The following is a 17148-nucleotide window of genomic DNA, read 5'->3' on the forward strand; positions in this document are numbered from 1 at the left end:
GTTGGGAAATATTGCGAAATGAGATTCTAAAAAGCACAATCATTAACAATCCATAAAAGAAGAAAGAATGGGAAGCATTTAAAGAGATGGTGGATGAACACAGAACTTCCACACATGTTAAAAAGGAAGAAAAATATGTTGTTTATCAAATGGAAAGAGGTGGGAATATCTAAACAAGAATATAATGCAGCCTGCAGTAACTGTAGGACAAGTGTCAGAAAAGCTAATAATTAATTGAAGCTTGCAATAGAGGCCAAAAGCAATAAAAAAGGATTTGGGGGGCATGTCAAAAGCAAAAGAAAGTTAAAGATGCTATTGAATGCTTACAAGATGAAAATGGTGAATTGGTTAAGAATGATATTGAGAAGGCTGAACTTTTAAATTCCTATTGTGTATCTGTTTTCTCTCAGAAAGTAGATGTAATATCAACTGATCTTCCCTGTGCTCTTGGGGAAATAAAAGAATGCAGGGTATCTATAAGCAGAGAGATGGTAAGGGAACACTTAGCTAACTGAAATGAATTCAAGTCTGAAAGTCCAGATGAATTACATCCTAGGATACTAAAGAAAGCAGTGAAGGTGATTGCTGAACCACTCGCCATAATCTTTGAAAATTCCTGGAGAAAAGGTGAAGTCCCAGAAGATTGGAACAGGGCAAATGTCCCTATCTTCAAAAAAGGGAAGAAGGTGGAATCAGGAAACTACAGGCCTGTAATCCTGACTTCTATACCGGGAAATATCTTTGAACAAATTATTAAACAGCATGTATGCGAGTACTTGGATAAAAATGGAGTAATTAACCAGTGCCAGCATGGGTTTGTAACAAACAAGTCATGCCAGACTAATCTAATTTCATTCTATGACAGAATCACCGACTGGGTTGATCAGGGAAATGCGGTGGATATAGTGTATCTTGACTCTAGTAAAGCATATCTCATGGCATACTTATTGAAAAACTGACCAAATATGGGATTGACAAGGCAACTGTTAGGTGGATTCACAACTGGCTGAGTGATCGTACTCAAAGAGTGGTCATAAATGGCTGCACATCCAAGTGGAAGAATGTATGAAGTGGAGTACCACGTTTTTATAAATGATCTGGAGGAGGGAATTGATGGGAAACTGGTCAAATTTGCTGATGACACAAAGCTAGGAGGGATAGAAAAAAGAGAGTATTCAAAAAGATCTAGAAAACTTGAACAGTGGGTGGCAACTAACAGAATGGTATTTAACAAGGAGAAATGCAAAGTCCTACATCTGGGCAAGAAAAATGAATAAAGCACATACAGAATGGAAGGAATTGGGCTAAGCAGTAGCACATGTGAAAAAGGCTTGGGTAGGTATACTAATAGATCACAGACTGAACATGAATCAACAATGTGATGCAGCAGCCAAAAAGGCAAACAAAATTCTGGGATCTATTAAGGAAAGCATAGAGTCTAGATCACGTGAGGTAATTATCCCCTATACTCTTCCTTAGTCAGACGTCATCTGCAATACTGTGTCCAGTTTTGGACACCACACTTTAAAAAATACATAGACAAACAGGAGCAAGTTCACAGAAGAGTTACCAAGATAGTGAGCGGTCTACAAATCAAGTCCTATGAGGAACGGTTAAAGGATCTGGGAATGTTTAGCTTTCAAAGCTGAGAGGAGACTTCATAGCTGTCTAACAATTTCTGAAAGCTGTCACAGTGCAGAGGGGTCAGCCCTATTCTCATTTGCACAAGGAAAGACTAGAATCAATGTGATGAAACTGAAAGGGAGAAGACACAAATTAGATATTAGAAAAAACTTTCTGACTGTGAAAGTGATCAATAAGTGGAACAGATTACCATGGGAGGTGGTGAGTTCTCCTTCAATGGAAGTGTTCAAACAATGGCTGGATAAATATCTGTCTGGGATGATTTAGTGAATCCTGCACTGAGCAGGCGGTTGGACCAGATGACCCTGGAGGTCCCTTCCAACTCTACCATTCTATGATTCTATGATTCACTGAACAAACAGAGGAAAGCCCAGCAACCTCTTGCAAAAGATCTGGTATATATGAGCAACAGACCTGGGGGGTTGGCTGGTTTGAGAAATGCACACCCAGCCAGCTCAATCAAACCCACCTGTGGGGGTGCGCTGCTGGAAACCAATGTAAAACAACAGATCCCAGCAATACACCCTAACAGTACCTCCCCCTTAAAGAGGGACCTTTGGAGACACAAACACCCGACACAGAGGGGTCTGAGCCCCCAGGGATTGGCTGGCTGGAGAAATCCACACCCAGCCAGCTCAATCAGCCCCCACCCTTGGGGCTGCACTGCACTGCACTGTACAACAACAGATCTCAGCAGCATACCCTAACATCACGTGATTGCCAATGATCCCGTGCCAGCTCTATTGGTGACTAATGTCACTACAGGCGGATTTTTTACCCTGTAACTGCTGCTCCTATGGATGCTCCAGCTACAGTGGGAAACTATGAAAAAAAATGACACTATGAATGTCCCCCAGAAGTCATGGGAGACATAGATCTTAAAAAAAATTTACAACTATAACTTTTAAAAATGAAATAATAAAATAAAATAATATATATAAAAATAGAAAATGACCTATTGCCAACTACAAAATAAGCCAAAATAATCCAATGCATAATCCGAGACTATACAAATCATATATCAAAAGATCCAAAACAAAATGGCAAGCCTATTCCTCTTCTATTATTTGAAAAATATATTTTTTTGTAAACATTACCCCATATCGGTTTTTTGGTACATATTACCCCATATCAAAGAAAAAAAGTGGAAAAAATTTTCTGTGAAAAAAGATATTAAAAAATAGTTCTATGTGAAATAAGTGCAGCAAAACATAATCTCAGCAGCCCAAAAAAACCCACATGTGTAATATCACTAAAATGTGTTTGGTCTTTTAGGACTGAAAACTGTTGGAATAACTTTGTAACTGAGAATTGATTTAACAGTGTTGCTCATATGTCTTTCTTCCTTCATTCTGCCAAATATGCATTAGTATGGGATATGTTGAATGGAAGAAATACTTTTGTGCAACAGTATCAAACTATTAGCCACAGTAGCTACTTACCACTGTCATTTGGCTCATCAGTTGTGTTGGAATCAGTGACTAGAACAGAAATGAAGGCTTCTGTCATTCCCATGTTGTTTCTAGCTTTACAGATGTACTCGCCAGAGTCTTTATAGGTAACAGTAGGCAGGTTCAGCATGGACCAACTCATACCATCACTGGAAATTTCTTGGTGCACTGTAAGACAAAAAACAAACTAAATATAAACTTTATGTATCAATTATAAAAAATTGTGCTCCACGGATGTGTAAAGTGCGCATGACCGAAATTCTATCCTGATTTTTACATGTTCGTGCAGCAGCTGTGCTTGTAGAAGCGCAGCTGCTCCACGAAGGTCCCCTCATGACTGAACACCGTGACAGCACTCTCACAGTGTTCAGTGATGAGGAGACTCCATGCGGAGACGAAAGAATCCCCTGGCACATCTGTGGTTGACGACCGCTATGTTATCCCATTGTTTTTAATGGGGCCATAGCTACTGACGCCCCACTGTAAGCAATGCGAGCAGATCGCTATCTCCTGCTGCGGCTGTGACAGCTGCACCAGAGGATTCCTTGGATGTGAAACCCCTGGATGCTGTTACCTCCAGGGGCTTCACCTTGATGTCAATGGGGATGGTGGCAGCATCGCTGGCCCCATTGAAAGCATAGGGAGAAGATGTGCTCCTCTGCCACAGCTGTCACAGCTATGGCAGAGGATTCCTTCATCCCCTGTCATCTCTGTCTTTTATCCGCAGCACCGACCTTGCCAGCGTGCATTCAAGGCATGCCTGTCCTATTTTTTGCAGGTGCAAGTATTTTGCGCCTGTAAAAAATGGACATGGGAATACTTCATAGGAAACCAATTGTTTTTGCGCACATAGGCGCGCACAAAAAATCACTCATCTGATCACGGCCTAAATGTGTTTAAATGTCCTTAAAAGAATCTGTCATGTTGATATGTCAACCTTTGTATATATGCCAGACAAAGGCACTGCACCAAAGAAAGTGGCAGATGGACCATCAATAGTATCCTCTTTATTATGAGTTGGCAATACATTCATTCATTCATCATTGATTATATTGTCATGTTCTATTACTTTTTTTGCCCTTACAGTCTGTACTTTATACTGTGATGCATCTACATTGTCTCCATTGGTCTTTAACTTTCTATCGATTTGTACTTTTGTGCTTTTTGCACTGCGTAATTATTTGTATGTTTGTATTTATAGGTGATATATTTTTAATATCTGTAGTTGTTAATACTCTTTCTTGTATATCAATATAAAAATAAAAGTTATACAACCTTGAATGCCAAGATGACAAAACAAGAAATTATCTGATCCTTGAGCCCAAAAATATACTAATCCTTAAAGGCTTAAAGGATAAGCTTGCTTGTCCATCTCCATTGAGCTGCATGGACCTGCTGGGAATTGTCGAGTACGCTCACTCAGTTGTTTTCATAACTTCCATCCACTGTGCAAAATTAGCGCCATCCACAGTTTCCCGAAAGAATTGCAATAAAAAAATGTGGAACGCTTTAATCAATGCTTGTATCAAGTGCTAACCCCTTTGCACAAATGTATGTACTACTATGTTTGAATTTGGGTGTTCTTAATACAATAGGATTAGAGATGAGCGAACGTGTTCTTCCGAGCTTGATATTCGTGCGAATATTAGGGTGTTCGGGATGTTCGTTATTCGTAACGAACACCATGCGGTGTTCTGGTTACTTTCACTTCCTTCCCTGAGACGTTAGCGCGCTTTTCTGGCCAATTGAAAGACAGGGAAGGCATTACAACTTCCCCCTGTGACATTCAAGCCCTATACCACCCCCCTGCTGTGAGTGGCTGGGAAGATCAGGTGTCACCCGAACATAAAAGTCGGCCCCTCCCGCGGTTCGCCTCAGATGCCGTGTGAGTTAGATGAGGGACAGTGCTGTTTGTACCGGAGCTGCTGTAGGGAAAGAATTGGTAGTTAGTGTAGGCTTCAAGACCCCCCAAAGGTCTTTATTAGGGCCACTGATAGCTGTGTGTTGGCTGCTGTTAGCAGTGGCAATTTTTTTTTTCTCAAAATCGGCTCTGCAGAGCGTTGCACCCGGCATTAGGGACAGAAGTGCTGCATAGGCAGGGAGAGTGTTAGGAGTGAGTGTAGCCTTCAAGAACCTCAACGGTCCTTTCTAGGGCCATATTTAACCGTGTGCAGTACTGTCCAGGCTGCTGTTAGCTGTGCTGCATTTTTTTTTGCTTCTCAAAATCGCCTCTGCAGAGCATTGCACCCTCCATTGATACTGCAGGGAAAGAATTGTATAGGCAGGGCCACAACACAGTTATTATTCATTGAATATACGCAGTGCTGCCTTTTGCTTGTAAAACAAGTGAAAATAATTCTATTTGTCCTGCCTCTGTCCGTCCTAAGGGCGGTGGACACGTGTCGGCTGCGTGTGCAACCTGTAAAAATCAGACGCACCCAGCTACGTTTTACTCCTGGCTTCGCCATTTGCTTTCCTTAATTGGGAAAAAAAATACCTGCTCTGCCACAGTTAATAACTCTGCTACCCTCACGTTCTGTGACACATTAGCAGGAAAACAGCACAGTTATTAAACTTCTCATGTTCATAGAATATACGCAGTGCTGCCTTTTGGTGCAAAAAAACGGAAAATAATTCTATTTGTCCTGCCTCTGTCCGTCCTAAGGGCGGTGGACACGTGTCGGCTGCGTGTGCAACCTGTAAAAATCAGACGCACCCAGCTACGTTTTACTCCTGGCTTCGCCATTTGCTTTCCTTAATTGGGAAAAAAAATACCTGCTCTGCCACAGTTAATAACTCTGCTACCCTCACGTTCTGTGACACATTAGCAGGAAAACAGCACAGTTATTAAACTTCTCATGTTCATAGAATATACGCAGTGCTGCCTTTTGGTGCAAAAAAAGGGAAAATAATTCTATTTGTCCTGCCTCTGTCCGTCCTAAGGGCGGTGGACACGTGTCGGCTGCGTGTGCAACCTGTAAAAATCAGACGCACCCAGCTACGTTTTACTCCTGGCTTCGCCATTTGCTTTCCTTAATTGGGAAAAAAAATACCTGCTCTGCCACAGTTAATAACTCTGCTACCCTCACGTTCTGTGACACATTAGCAGGAAAACAGCACAGTTATTAAACTTCTCATGTTCATAGAATATACGCAGTGCTGCCTTTTGGTGCAAAAAAACGGAAAATAATTCTATTTGTCCTGCCTCTGTCCGTCCTAAGGGCGGTGGACACGTGTCGGCTGCGTGTGCAACCTGTAAAAATCAGACGCACCCAGTTACGTTTTACTCCTGGCTTCGCCATTTGCTTTCCTTAATTGGGAAAAAAAATACCTGCTCTGCCACAGTTAATAACTCTGCTACCCTCACGTTCTGTGACACATTAGCAGGAAAACAGCACAGTTATTAAACTTCTCATGTTCATAGAATATACGCAGTGCTGCCTTTTGGTGCAAAAAAAGGGAAAATAATTCTATTTGTCCTGCCTCTGTCCATCCTAAGGGCGGTGGACACGTGTCGGCTGCGTGTGCAACCTGTAAAAATCAGACGCACCCAGCTACGTTTTACTCCTGGCTTCGCCATTTGCTTTCCTTAATTGGGAAAAAAAATACCTGCTCTGCCACAGTTAATAACTCTGCTACCCTCACGTTCTGTGACACATTAGCAGGAAAACAGCACAGTTATTAAACTTAGATTATACATTCACTAGAGGCAGTGGGGCCTTTCGTTTTCAAAAAAGGGAAAAAATTATATTTGGCCTGCAGTCTTGCGCCAATTTATTAGCTGCCTGTGAAATCAAATCACTGGTAATACAGCATGCTGAGGGGTAGGGGTAGGCCTAGAGGACGTGGACGCGGCCGAGGACGCGGAGGGCCAAGTCAGGGTGTGGGCACAGGCCGAGCTCCTGATCCAGGTGTGTCGCAGCCGACTGCTGCGCGATTAGGAGAGAGGCACGTTTCTGGTGTCCCCACATTCATCGCCCAATTAATGGGTCCACGCGGGAGACGGTTATTAGAAAATGAGCAGTGTGAGCAGGTCCTGTCCTGGATGGCAGAAAGTGCTTCGAGCAACCTATCGTCTACCCGCAGTTCTGCGCCGTCCACTGCTGCAAATCCGAATCCTCTGTCTGCTGCTCCTCCTTCCTCCCAGCCTCCTCACTCCACTACAATGACACCTGCTCAGGAGCGGGAACACTCCCAGGAACTGTTCTCGGGCCCCTGCTTAGATTGGGCAGCAGCGGTTCCTCTCCCACCAGAGGAGTTTATCGTCACTGATGCCCAACCATTCGAAAGTTCCCGGGGTCCGGGGGAAGAGGCTGGGGACTTCCGCCAACTGTCTCAACAACTTTCTGTGGGTGAGGAGGACGATGACAATCAGACACAGTTGTCTTGCAGTGAGGTAGTAGTAAGGGCAGTAAGTCCGAGGGAGCAGCGCACAGAGGATTCGGAGGAAGAGCAGCAGGACGATGAGGTGACTGACCCCACCTGGTGTGCAACGCTTACTCAGGAGGACAGGTCTTCAGAGGGGGAGTCAAGGGCATCAGCAGGGCAGGTTGCAAGAGGCAGTGCGGTGGCCAGGGGTAGAGGCAGGGCCAGACCGAATAATCCACCAAGTGTTTCCCAAAGCGCCCCCTCGCGCCATGCCACCCTGCAGAGGCCGAGGTGCTCAAAGGTCTGGCAGTTTTTCACAGAGACGCCTGACGACCGACGAACAGTGGTGTGCAACCTTTGTCGCGCAAAGCTCAGCCGGGGAGCCAACACCAACAGCCTCACCACCACCACCATGCGCAGACATATGATGGCCAAGCACCCCGCAAGGTGGGACGAAGGCCGTTCAGCACCTCCGGTTTGCACCCCTGCCTCTCCCCCTGTGCCCCAACCTGCCACTGAGATGCAACCCCCCTCTCAGGACACAGGCACTACCGTCTCCTGGCCTGCACCCACACCCTCACCTCCGCTGTCCTCGGCCCCATCCAGCAGTGTAGTTCAGCGCACCGTCCAGCCGTCGCTTGCGCAACTGTTGGAGCGCAAGCGCAAGTACGCCGCCACGCACCCGCACGCTCAAACGTTAACCGTCCGCATAGCAAAATTCATCAGCCTTGAGATGCTGCCGTATAGGGTTGTGGAAACGGAGTCCTTCAAAAGTATCATGGAGGCGGCGGCCCCGCGCTACTCAGTTCCCAGTCGCCACTACTTTTCCCGATGTGCCGTCCCAGCCCTGCACGACCACGTCTCCCGCAACATTGTACGCGCCCTCACCAACGCGGTTACTGCCACGGTCCACTTAACTACGGACACGTGGACAAGCACAGGCGGGCAGGGCCACTACATCTCCCTGACGGCACATTGGGTGAATTTAGTGGAGGCTGGGACAGAGTCAGAGCCTGGGACCGCTCATGTCCTACCCACCCCCAGAATTGCGGGCCCCAGCTCGGTGGTGGTATCTGCGGAGGTGTATGCTTCCTCCACTAAAGCACCCTCCTCCTCCTCCTCCTCCTCTGTCTCGCAATCAAGATGTGTTAGCAGCAGCATGTCGCCAGCAGTCGGTGTCGCACGGTGTGGCAGCACAGCGGTGGGCAAGCGTCAGCAGGCCGTGCTGAAACTACTCAGCTTAGGCGATAAGAGGCACACGGCCCACGAACTGCTGCAGGGTCTGACACAGCAGACCGACCGCTGGCTTGCGCCGCTGAGCCTCCAACCGGGCATGGTCGTGTGTGACAACGGCCGTAACCTGGTGGCGGCTCTGCAGCTCGGCAGCCTCACGCACGTGCCATGCCTGGCCCACGTCTTTAATTTGGTGGTTCAGCGCTTTCTGAAAAGCTACCCACGCTTGTCAGACCTGCTCGTAAAGGCGCGCCGGCTCTGCGCACATTTTCGCAAGTCCCACACGGACGCTGCCACCCTGCGCACCCTGCAACATCACTTTAAGCTGCCAGTGCACCGACTGCTGTGCGACGTGCCCACACGGTGGAACTCTACGCTCCACATGTTGGCCAGGCTCTATGAACAACGTAGAGCTATAGTCGAATACCAACTCCAACATGGGCGGCGCAGTGGGAGTCAGCCTCCTCAATTCCTTTCAGAAGAGTGGGCCTGGTTGGCAGACATCTGCCATGTCCTTGGTAATTTTGAGGAGTCTACCCAGGTGGTGAGCGGCGATGCTACAATCATTAGCGTCACCATTCCTCTGCTATGCATCTTGAGAAATTCCCTGCAAACCATAAAGGCAGCTGCTTTGCGCTCGGAAACGGGGGCGGGGGAAGACAGTATGCCGCTGGATAGTCAGGGCACCCTCCTGTCTATTTCTCAGCGCGTACAGGAGGAGGAGGAGCATGAGGAGGATGAGGAGGAGGGGGAAGAGACAGCTTGGGCCGCTGCTGACGGTACACCGGCTGATTGCCTGTCATCCTTTCAGCGTGTATGGCCTGAGGAGGAGGAGGAGGAGGAGGATCCTGAAAGTGATCTTCCTAGTGAAGACAGCCATGTGTTGCATACAGGTACCCTGGCACACATGGCTGACTTCATGTTAGGATGCCTTTCTCGTGACCCTCGCGTTGCACGCATTCTGGCCACGACGGATTACTGGGTGTACACACTGCTCGATCCACGGTATAAGGAGAACCTGCCCACTCTGATTCCCGAAGAGGAAAGGGGTTCGAGAGTGTTGCTATACCACAGGACCCTTGCGGACAAGCTGATGGTAAAATTCCCAGCCGACAGCGCTAGTGGCAGAAGGCGCAGTACCGAGGGCAAGGTAGCAGGGGATGTGCGTAGATCGAGCAGCATGTACATCCCAGGCAGTGCAACAGTCTTTAAGGGCCTGGCCAGCTTTATGGCTCCCCACCAAGACTGTGTCACCGCTCCCCAGTCACGGCTGAGTCGGCGGGAGCACTGTAAAAGGATGGTGAGGGAGTACGTAGCGGATCGCACGACCATCATTGGTGACGCCTCTGCCCCCTACAACTACTGGGTGTCGAAGCTGGACACGTGGCCTGAACTAGCGCTGTATGCCCTGGAGGTGCTTGCTTGTCCTGCGGCTAGCGTCTTGTCGGAGAGGGTGTTTAGTGCGGCTGGGGGAATCATCACAGATAAGCGTAGCCGCTTGTCAACCGACAGTGCCGACAGGCTAACACTCATCAAGATGAACAAAGGCTGGATTTCCCCAGACTTCTGTTCTCCACCAGCGGACAGCAGCGATACGTAAGCAATACGTAGGCTGCACCCGCGGATGGAAGCTACGTTCTCTCTCACCATCCAAAACGGGGACATTTCTGCTTCATCAATCTGTGTCTAATATTCCTCCTCCTGCTCCTCCTCCTGAAACCTCACGTAATCACGCTGAACGGGCAATTTTTCTTAGGGCCACAAGGCTCACTCAAATAATTTTTCTGAACAATTTTTATAAGTTTCAATGCGCTTAAAAGCGTTGGAACTTTAACTTGAACCAATTTTTCGTTACACTGGGCTGCCTCCAGGCCTAGTTACCACTTAAGCCACATTAACCAAAGCGATTAATGGGTTTCACCTGCCCTCTTGGCTGGCCATGGCCAATTTTTGGGATGTACATTAGTACTGTTGATACAGCAATTTTTGTGGGCCCTTGCCTACAGTGTAATCAAATTAATTTTTAGCCCACCTGCATTACAGCTGACGTTACCTCAGCTGTGTTGGGCAATGCAATGGGATATTTTTGTGTACCGCCGGTGGGTTCCAGGGAGCCACCCATGCTGTAGGTGCACACGGAGTGTAACCTACATGTGTCCACTTGTAAAGAACCCCGGTCAGACTGGGGCATGCAGTGTGGGCCGAAGCCCACCTGTATTACGCACAACATTACTACCTCAGCTGTGTTGGGCAATGCAATGGGATATTTCTATGTACCGCCGGTGGCTTCCTGGCACCCACCCATGCTGTGGGTCGACAGGGACTTCACAATAGGGAGTTGTACCTGCCTGTGTCTATGAATTAAAAAGCCCGGTCTAACTGGGGCATGCAGACACCTTGACAGAATGAATAGTGTGTGGCACATAGGTTCCCCATTGCTATGCCTACGTGTGCAGCTCCTGATGGCGGTGGCACAGGATTCTATTTCTCATTGCTTCTGTACAGCATTGTGGGCTATCGCCCCGCCCCTTTTAAAGAGGGCCGCTGCCTAGCCATGCCAACCCTCTGCAGTGTGTGCCTGCGGTTCCTCCTCATGGCAGACGCACTTCTAAATAGACATGAGTGTGGCGTGGCATGAGGGCAGCTGAAGGCTGCGCAGGGACACTTTGGTGTGCGCTGTGGGGGGGAGGGGGGGCGGTTGGTCAGCATGTAACCCAGGAGAAGTGGCAGCGGAGTGTCATCCAGGCAGTGATTGTGCTTTGTTGTAGCTAGTGTGGTGCTTAGCAAAGGTATGCCATGCTAATGATGGCTTTTCAGAAGTAAAAGTTGTTGGGAGGGGGGGGGCCCACTCTTGCCGGTATTGTGGCTTAATAGTGGGACCTGTGAACTTGAGATGCAGCCCAACATATAGCCCCTCGCCTGCCCTATCCGTTTCTGTGTCATTCCCATCACTTTCTTGAATTGCCCAGATTTTCACACATGAAAACCTTAGCGAGCATCGGCGAAATACAAAAATGCTCTGGTCGCCCATTGACTTCAATGGGGTTCGTTGTTCGAAACGAACCCTCGAACATCGCGGGAAGTTCGTTCCGAATAACGAACACCCGAACATTTTGGTGTTCGCTCATCTCTAAATAGGATGTAATGGTTTGTCCAATGCATGGCACAAGAACAACACAGTGAGTGCCCGCTGTAATATATAGCTGATATCCTGCTGCAATGGCTGGATTTTCAGTGTACCTCTGATTTTGGCTTTTTAACCCCCTAGTTGCAACCATGGCATTTAAGGAGGGGCTCCCTCTGTCAACCTATTCATGGTGCCAAGTGTTTCCATGGCAGTTGCGTACCTGACAAAGGCTGTCAGTTCTGCTCAAGACATGGTCTAATAGTTTGCCTGTCAATTTTTATTTTGAAAGGCAATAATGTTTTGGAACACTGAATAAATTCTATTCGAAATTTGGGGTATATATTTTAGTAAACTATATTTTTATTTTTGCTAATATATTTTCTTCTTCTTTAAATCTTTCTTTTTTAAGAAAACGTTACTTTAGTACTTTTATGGGGTATTTTCGTTCAAGTTATAAGGTTAAAGTGGATTTAAAAAAAAATAAAAGTTAAGAGTTAAAAGACTACTTCTTTGGCTTTTAAGTTGTTTCACACACTATTTCTGGCTTTTTTGTTAAAGGTACAGATTTGTGGCAGGTTCCCGTGCAGCTTTTTGAGCCAAAGCCAAGAGCAGTTTCAAAGGATGTGGGAAAAATAAAGAAAGGACTTATCCTTCTCTTTTCTGCTGGATCCTTTTCAGGTCTTGGCTGAAAAAACTGCATGAAAAACTGCCACAAAAATAGTGGCGTTTTTTCTGTACACCTGTGTTTAGGTTTTAAAGTGGATTTATTATTTTACTAATATATTTTCATTTTATTTGTTCATTTTTAAATTGGTCTTATGATCAAAGTAAAAGTCCAATACAAGAGTAAAAGATATTTGAAATGTACTGTGTGGGTCCAGTGGAAATCAAGACCACTATGAAAAAGTAATAGTTGGTAAGGGGTTAATGGTCTTACCTGATCCATTAATTTGGTTCCCATCAACTCTCCTCCAGCTGACTTCTGGGATTGGAATACCCATGGTGCCACATCGCAGTAGGACTGTGCTGCCAATCATTGTCTTGAGCTTTGCTACAGAAGTGTGAATTACTGGACTTTGACATTTCCTCAATTCGACTTGATTGAACTGTACTCCTGCAAGGCTGCGTGGTGAATAGCACTTTAGGCGTGGCTCTATGAATGCTACAGATGGAGATGGGAAGTTGAGGAAATGAACCATTTCATATAGGCTGCAATCACATAACCATGGGTTGTCCTGCAGACCTGAAAATGTAAGCATATTTGCATATGTAGTATTATTATTACATGTATTTTATTATACATAGATAAACCACTGAATAAACTTTTATCTATTGTTGACTTGCCTGGGAATCTGCACAAAGTGTTTTTCTGTTTGGATTCCCAGCTTGGCTAATAATAATCGCAGCTTTGTCAAGAACAGAAAGAACAGCAAGAGCCTACACGAAGATTAGGGAAGATATTGGAATTGTTTTTCAACCAGGTAAATCATGGACTGGATTCTTAAACTCCAGACAAAAGATTTACATAGGAAAAAACTTAAGTTTCTATTTAAGGTATGGCTGAAGCCTACCTTAGATGACGCTGACACCTTAGTGACGCAAGTGATACTGTGGCTAGTGCGTCACAACTCAGAAAAAGAGAAGAAGGACCACTGAAACTGGAAAGGAGGATTAATAAGGCTTCCTCCTCTTTAACCAGATTAGAGCCAACCAGGATTATCTCAGATCAGCCCAGAGCTGGGGCAAAAAGAGAGGCTTGTTGCGGATAAGCAAAGAAATACACAGTGGCCCAGTACACAGTAGTATGTCATTGAGTATATGAAGAGGGAAACATCTTCTTGCAATAATGCCAGTGAGTAAGAAGACAATACATGAGAGTAACGAGAAGTAGCTATGACACAGCAATTCAGAAGACTTACCCAGTGCTGGAGCCACTAACAGGTATATGCCCTTGCTACATGCACCATCCCCTTAGCTGTTGGTTGGGCATAGTGATACATTAGTAGTGCCCAGAGTACCACTGGAAGCACAGTGCAGCAGATGGGTTGGGAAAAGAACTATGACCAGGAAGCAGATGTGTAACAGCCAGGGCTATATTAGTCAGGAACTGCGACCGAAGCTAGAGATTTGTATCTGCCATAGTAGGAAGAGTGAAAGGACACTGAGCTAGCACTAATTTGACTGTGAATCATTAAATCAGGGGAATCGAGTTGAGTTTTTATTCTGAGAACCACTGCCCTTATCAGTTATGTTGTAACACAAGTACTGTGCTACTCCTGCTGCTCTTAATGTTGGTCAGTATAAAGACTATCCTTACATGGCCAAATAGGCAAGTATTCTGCATTCTCAGTGTTGACATCCATTGCTTAGGGTCTCAAGCCACTCACAATATGCCCCAATAGATGGCGTAGAGCAAAATAAGTCAATGCAGCAGAGATATCAGTGTTCAGTGATATCACAATGTGTTAATGGTTTTATTTCCATAAGACTGTCAGATAAATTTACCAGCTCCGAATGAATATTTTTACAACTAATTTTTATTCTAATTAAAGTGCATAAACAATGCTCACCACTGGTAAAACCGTATACAAAAATGATCTGATTACCTGTTTGTTTTAAATGTGAACACTATAGGAACTCCTGAAATGTTTTTTTTTTTTTGTTACACAATTCCTATTAAAAAAATCAAGCCTCTAGAAGTTGTCGTTTTGCTGCAAAACTCGGCATGTACTTGCATCTCAGGCAGATATGTAAATGATTAGCGTTGTGGTGGGATAAGATGAACGGTCTCGCCATCTGAGACCCTAAAAGTGGTTCCACCTTTAACCTATAAAAGGCTCTCGGACGCTACTTATGTGTAGTGATGTTCTCTTCCGCTTGTAAAGAGCTTGTTGACTATTAGAGATTACTACGACTCAATCGCACACATTTTGCCCAGTTAACAGAGTTTGAGAGGGGGCGCGTTATTGGGAAGCTGAATAGTCATATTGATGAATTGCCACCCACCTGGGCCAATCTGACCAGGCTGTTAAAGATGTTGGCACCAGTGAATGTGTGAGGGCACACAAGGCGACCGGGCTCAGAAAGCCCTCAACAGTCCACCAGTAGAGAGGATTACCTGATCGTCCGACAATCACTGTTTCATTGTTTGCCATCCAGACAGGTGGTGCCATCGTCACAGGCCCCTGTGTCTATTGGAACCATTTCCAGGCACTTGGCTGAAGGGAATTTGGTCTCATGGCACTCATTACATGTACTGACTTTGACACCCATACACTGTGCCTCCGTTTGCAGTGCTGTCATGAACAGTGAAAACTGAGTTGTCTTCAGCAACAAATCCAGCTTTAGTTTTGGCATTAATGACAATGGTGTTCATGTCTGAAGACCTCGGGGTGAGTGCCACAATCCTGCTTTTGCTGTGGAGAGGTACACTGCCTCCCTTGCTGGTGTGCAGTGGGTCACCCCTAGAAGTGGTACGAGGGACAATGACAGCTCAGCAGTATGTTCAGGACATCCTGCAGCCACCTTGTTCCTCTCATGGTGGCTTCCAAAGGGATTTTCCAGAAGGATAATGCTCAGCCGCACACAAAAGGGGGTCACAGAAATGTCTCCACAACATTGTCACACTTTTGTGCCCTGCCCAGTCGCCAGATTTATCACCAACAGAACATGTATGGGACCACCTGGGATGCCAACTTGGACAACCTACGAGTTTGCACGATCTATAAGCTCAGTTACAGCTAATATGGACTGAAATGCTGCAGGACAACTTCTAGGGGAGGGATTGTTTTTTTTTTTACAAAGTTTGCAGTTGTCATGGGTCAGGAAGAGTATCATTTCTCCTTAGGGGGAGCACCTAAAAGTTGTGTAGAGACTTATAAGGCTATCCATGCTCCTCTGGGAAACATGCAAATGGGAAGATGGAACAATACCTCCCAGTGCCACATATTGGAAGACGACATTCCTTCAAATCAATGTCAGACTTTTTAACAAGCCTTGTAAAATGACTGGGAGTTGTGAGACTTCCCAATAAGGAGAAGATAACCATGCACAGACAGCAGGTTTCTGGCTTGGTGAAAATGAGAGGACTATAGACTATAAATATGGTTTAAGAATGGCATTGTTTCTCCTTAGGAAAAGCAGCTAAAAGCTGTCAGGAGACTTATAAGGCCATCCATGCTCCTCTGGTAAGTATGCAAATGGTAGATGGAACAGTACCTTTACAGGATTGTTACAAGTCTTGGCAAATGGTCTTTTATTGACTTGCAGGAATACTGCATACTAATAGATGACACTGTATAGGTATTGTTCCATCTTCTATTTGCATTTCTCATGAAGCAACAATACTGAAGTATCTTTTTTAAGAACTCTGCATTATACCATTCTTGTTATTCTTCTTGAAAATAAACTGCCATCTGGGCAGTAGTGGGCAGTGGGGTATATCTATATATATAAAGACGAAAGCCCTCACTCACTCACTCACTCACTCACCCACTCGCCAAAAGTTTTCCAACTTCCCGATGTCATAGAAACATGAAATTTGGCGCAAGCATAGATTATCTCCAAAATAGGAAAAGTAATTGGGTCCCAACTCGATTATTCAATTCTAGCGCAAAAGAATTTGCGTCGAAATTTTACATACATAATCTAAATCTGTCACTTCCCAATGTGATAGAAACATGAAATTTGGCACGAGCATTGATTATGTCATAAATATGAAAAGATAATAGGTCCCAACTCGATTATTCAATAATATGCGCAAAAGAATTAGCGTGCAAATTTTACGTACGGAATCTAATTTTCTCACTTTCCGGTATCATAGAAACGTGAAATTTGGCACGAGCATTGATTATGTCATAAATAGGAAAAGCTAATGGGTCCCAACTCGATTATTCAATTCTAGCGCAAAAGAATTGGCGTCGAAATTTTACGTGCGGAATGTAATTTTTTCACTTTCCGGTGTCATGGAAACGGGAAATTTGGCACGAGCATTAATTATGTCATAAATAGGAAAAGCTAATGGGTCCCAACTCGAATATTCAATTCTATGCGCAAAAGAATTAGCGTCAAAATTTTACGTGCGTAATGTAATTTCTTCACTTTCCGGTGTCATAGAAACAGGAAATTTGGCACGAGCATTGATTATGTCATAAATAGGAAAAGCTAATAGGTCCCAACTCCATTATTCAATTCTATGCGCAAAAGAATTAGCGTCCAAATTTTACGTACATAATCTAAATCTCTCGCTTCCCAATGTTATAGAAACATGAAATTTGGCACGCGCATTGAATGTGTCATAAATATGAAAAGTTCATAGGTCCCAAC

General features: G+C 45.3%; 1 protein-coding gene across 1 annotated transcript in view; it reads right to left on the reverse strand.

Moving 5' to 3' along the window:
• Positions 1–17148, reverse strand: part of LRIT1 (leucine rich repeat, Ig-like and transmembrane domains 1) — a 54676-nt gene that overhangs the window by 6584 nt on the left and 30944 nt on the right. The window contains exons 3-4 of the mRNA XM_066598734.1: positions 12761–13066; positions 3087–3263 (exon numbers count right to left, since the gene is read on the reverse strand). Of these exons, the coding sequence (XP_066454831.1) occupies positions 3087–3263; positions 12761–13066 (483 nt within the window). The remainder of the gene's footprint in view (positions 1–3086; positions 3264–12760; positions 13067–17148) is intronic.

This window comes from Eleutherodactylus coqui, chromosome 4 (genome assembly GCF_035609145.1).
Source record: "Eleutherodactylus coqui strain aEleCoq1 chromosome 4, aEleCoq1.hap1, whole genome shotgun sequence".
NCBI classification, from domain to species: Eukaryota; Metazoa; Chordata; class Amphibia; order Anura; family Eleutherodactylidae; genus Eleutherodactylus; species Eleutherodactylus coqui.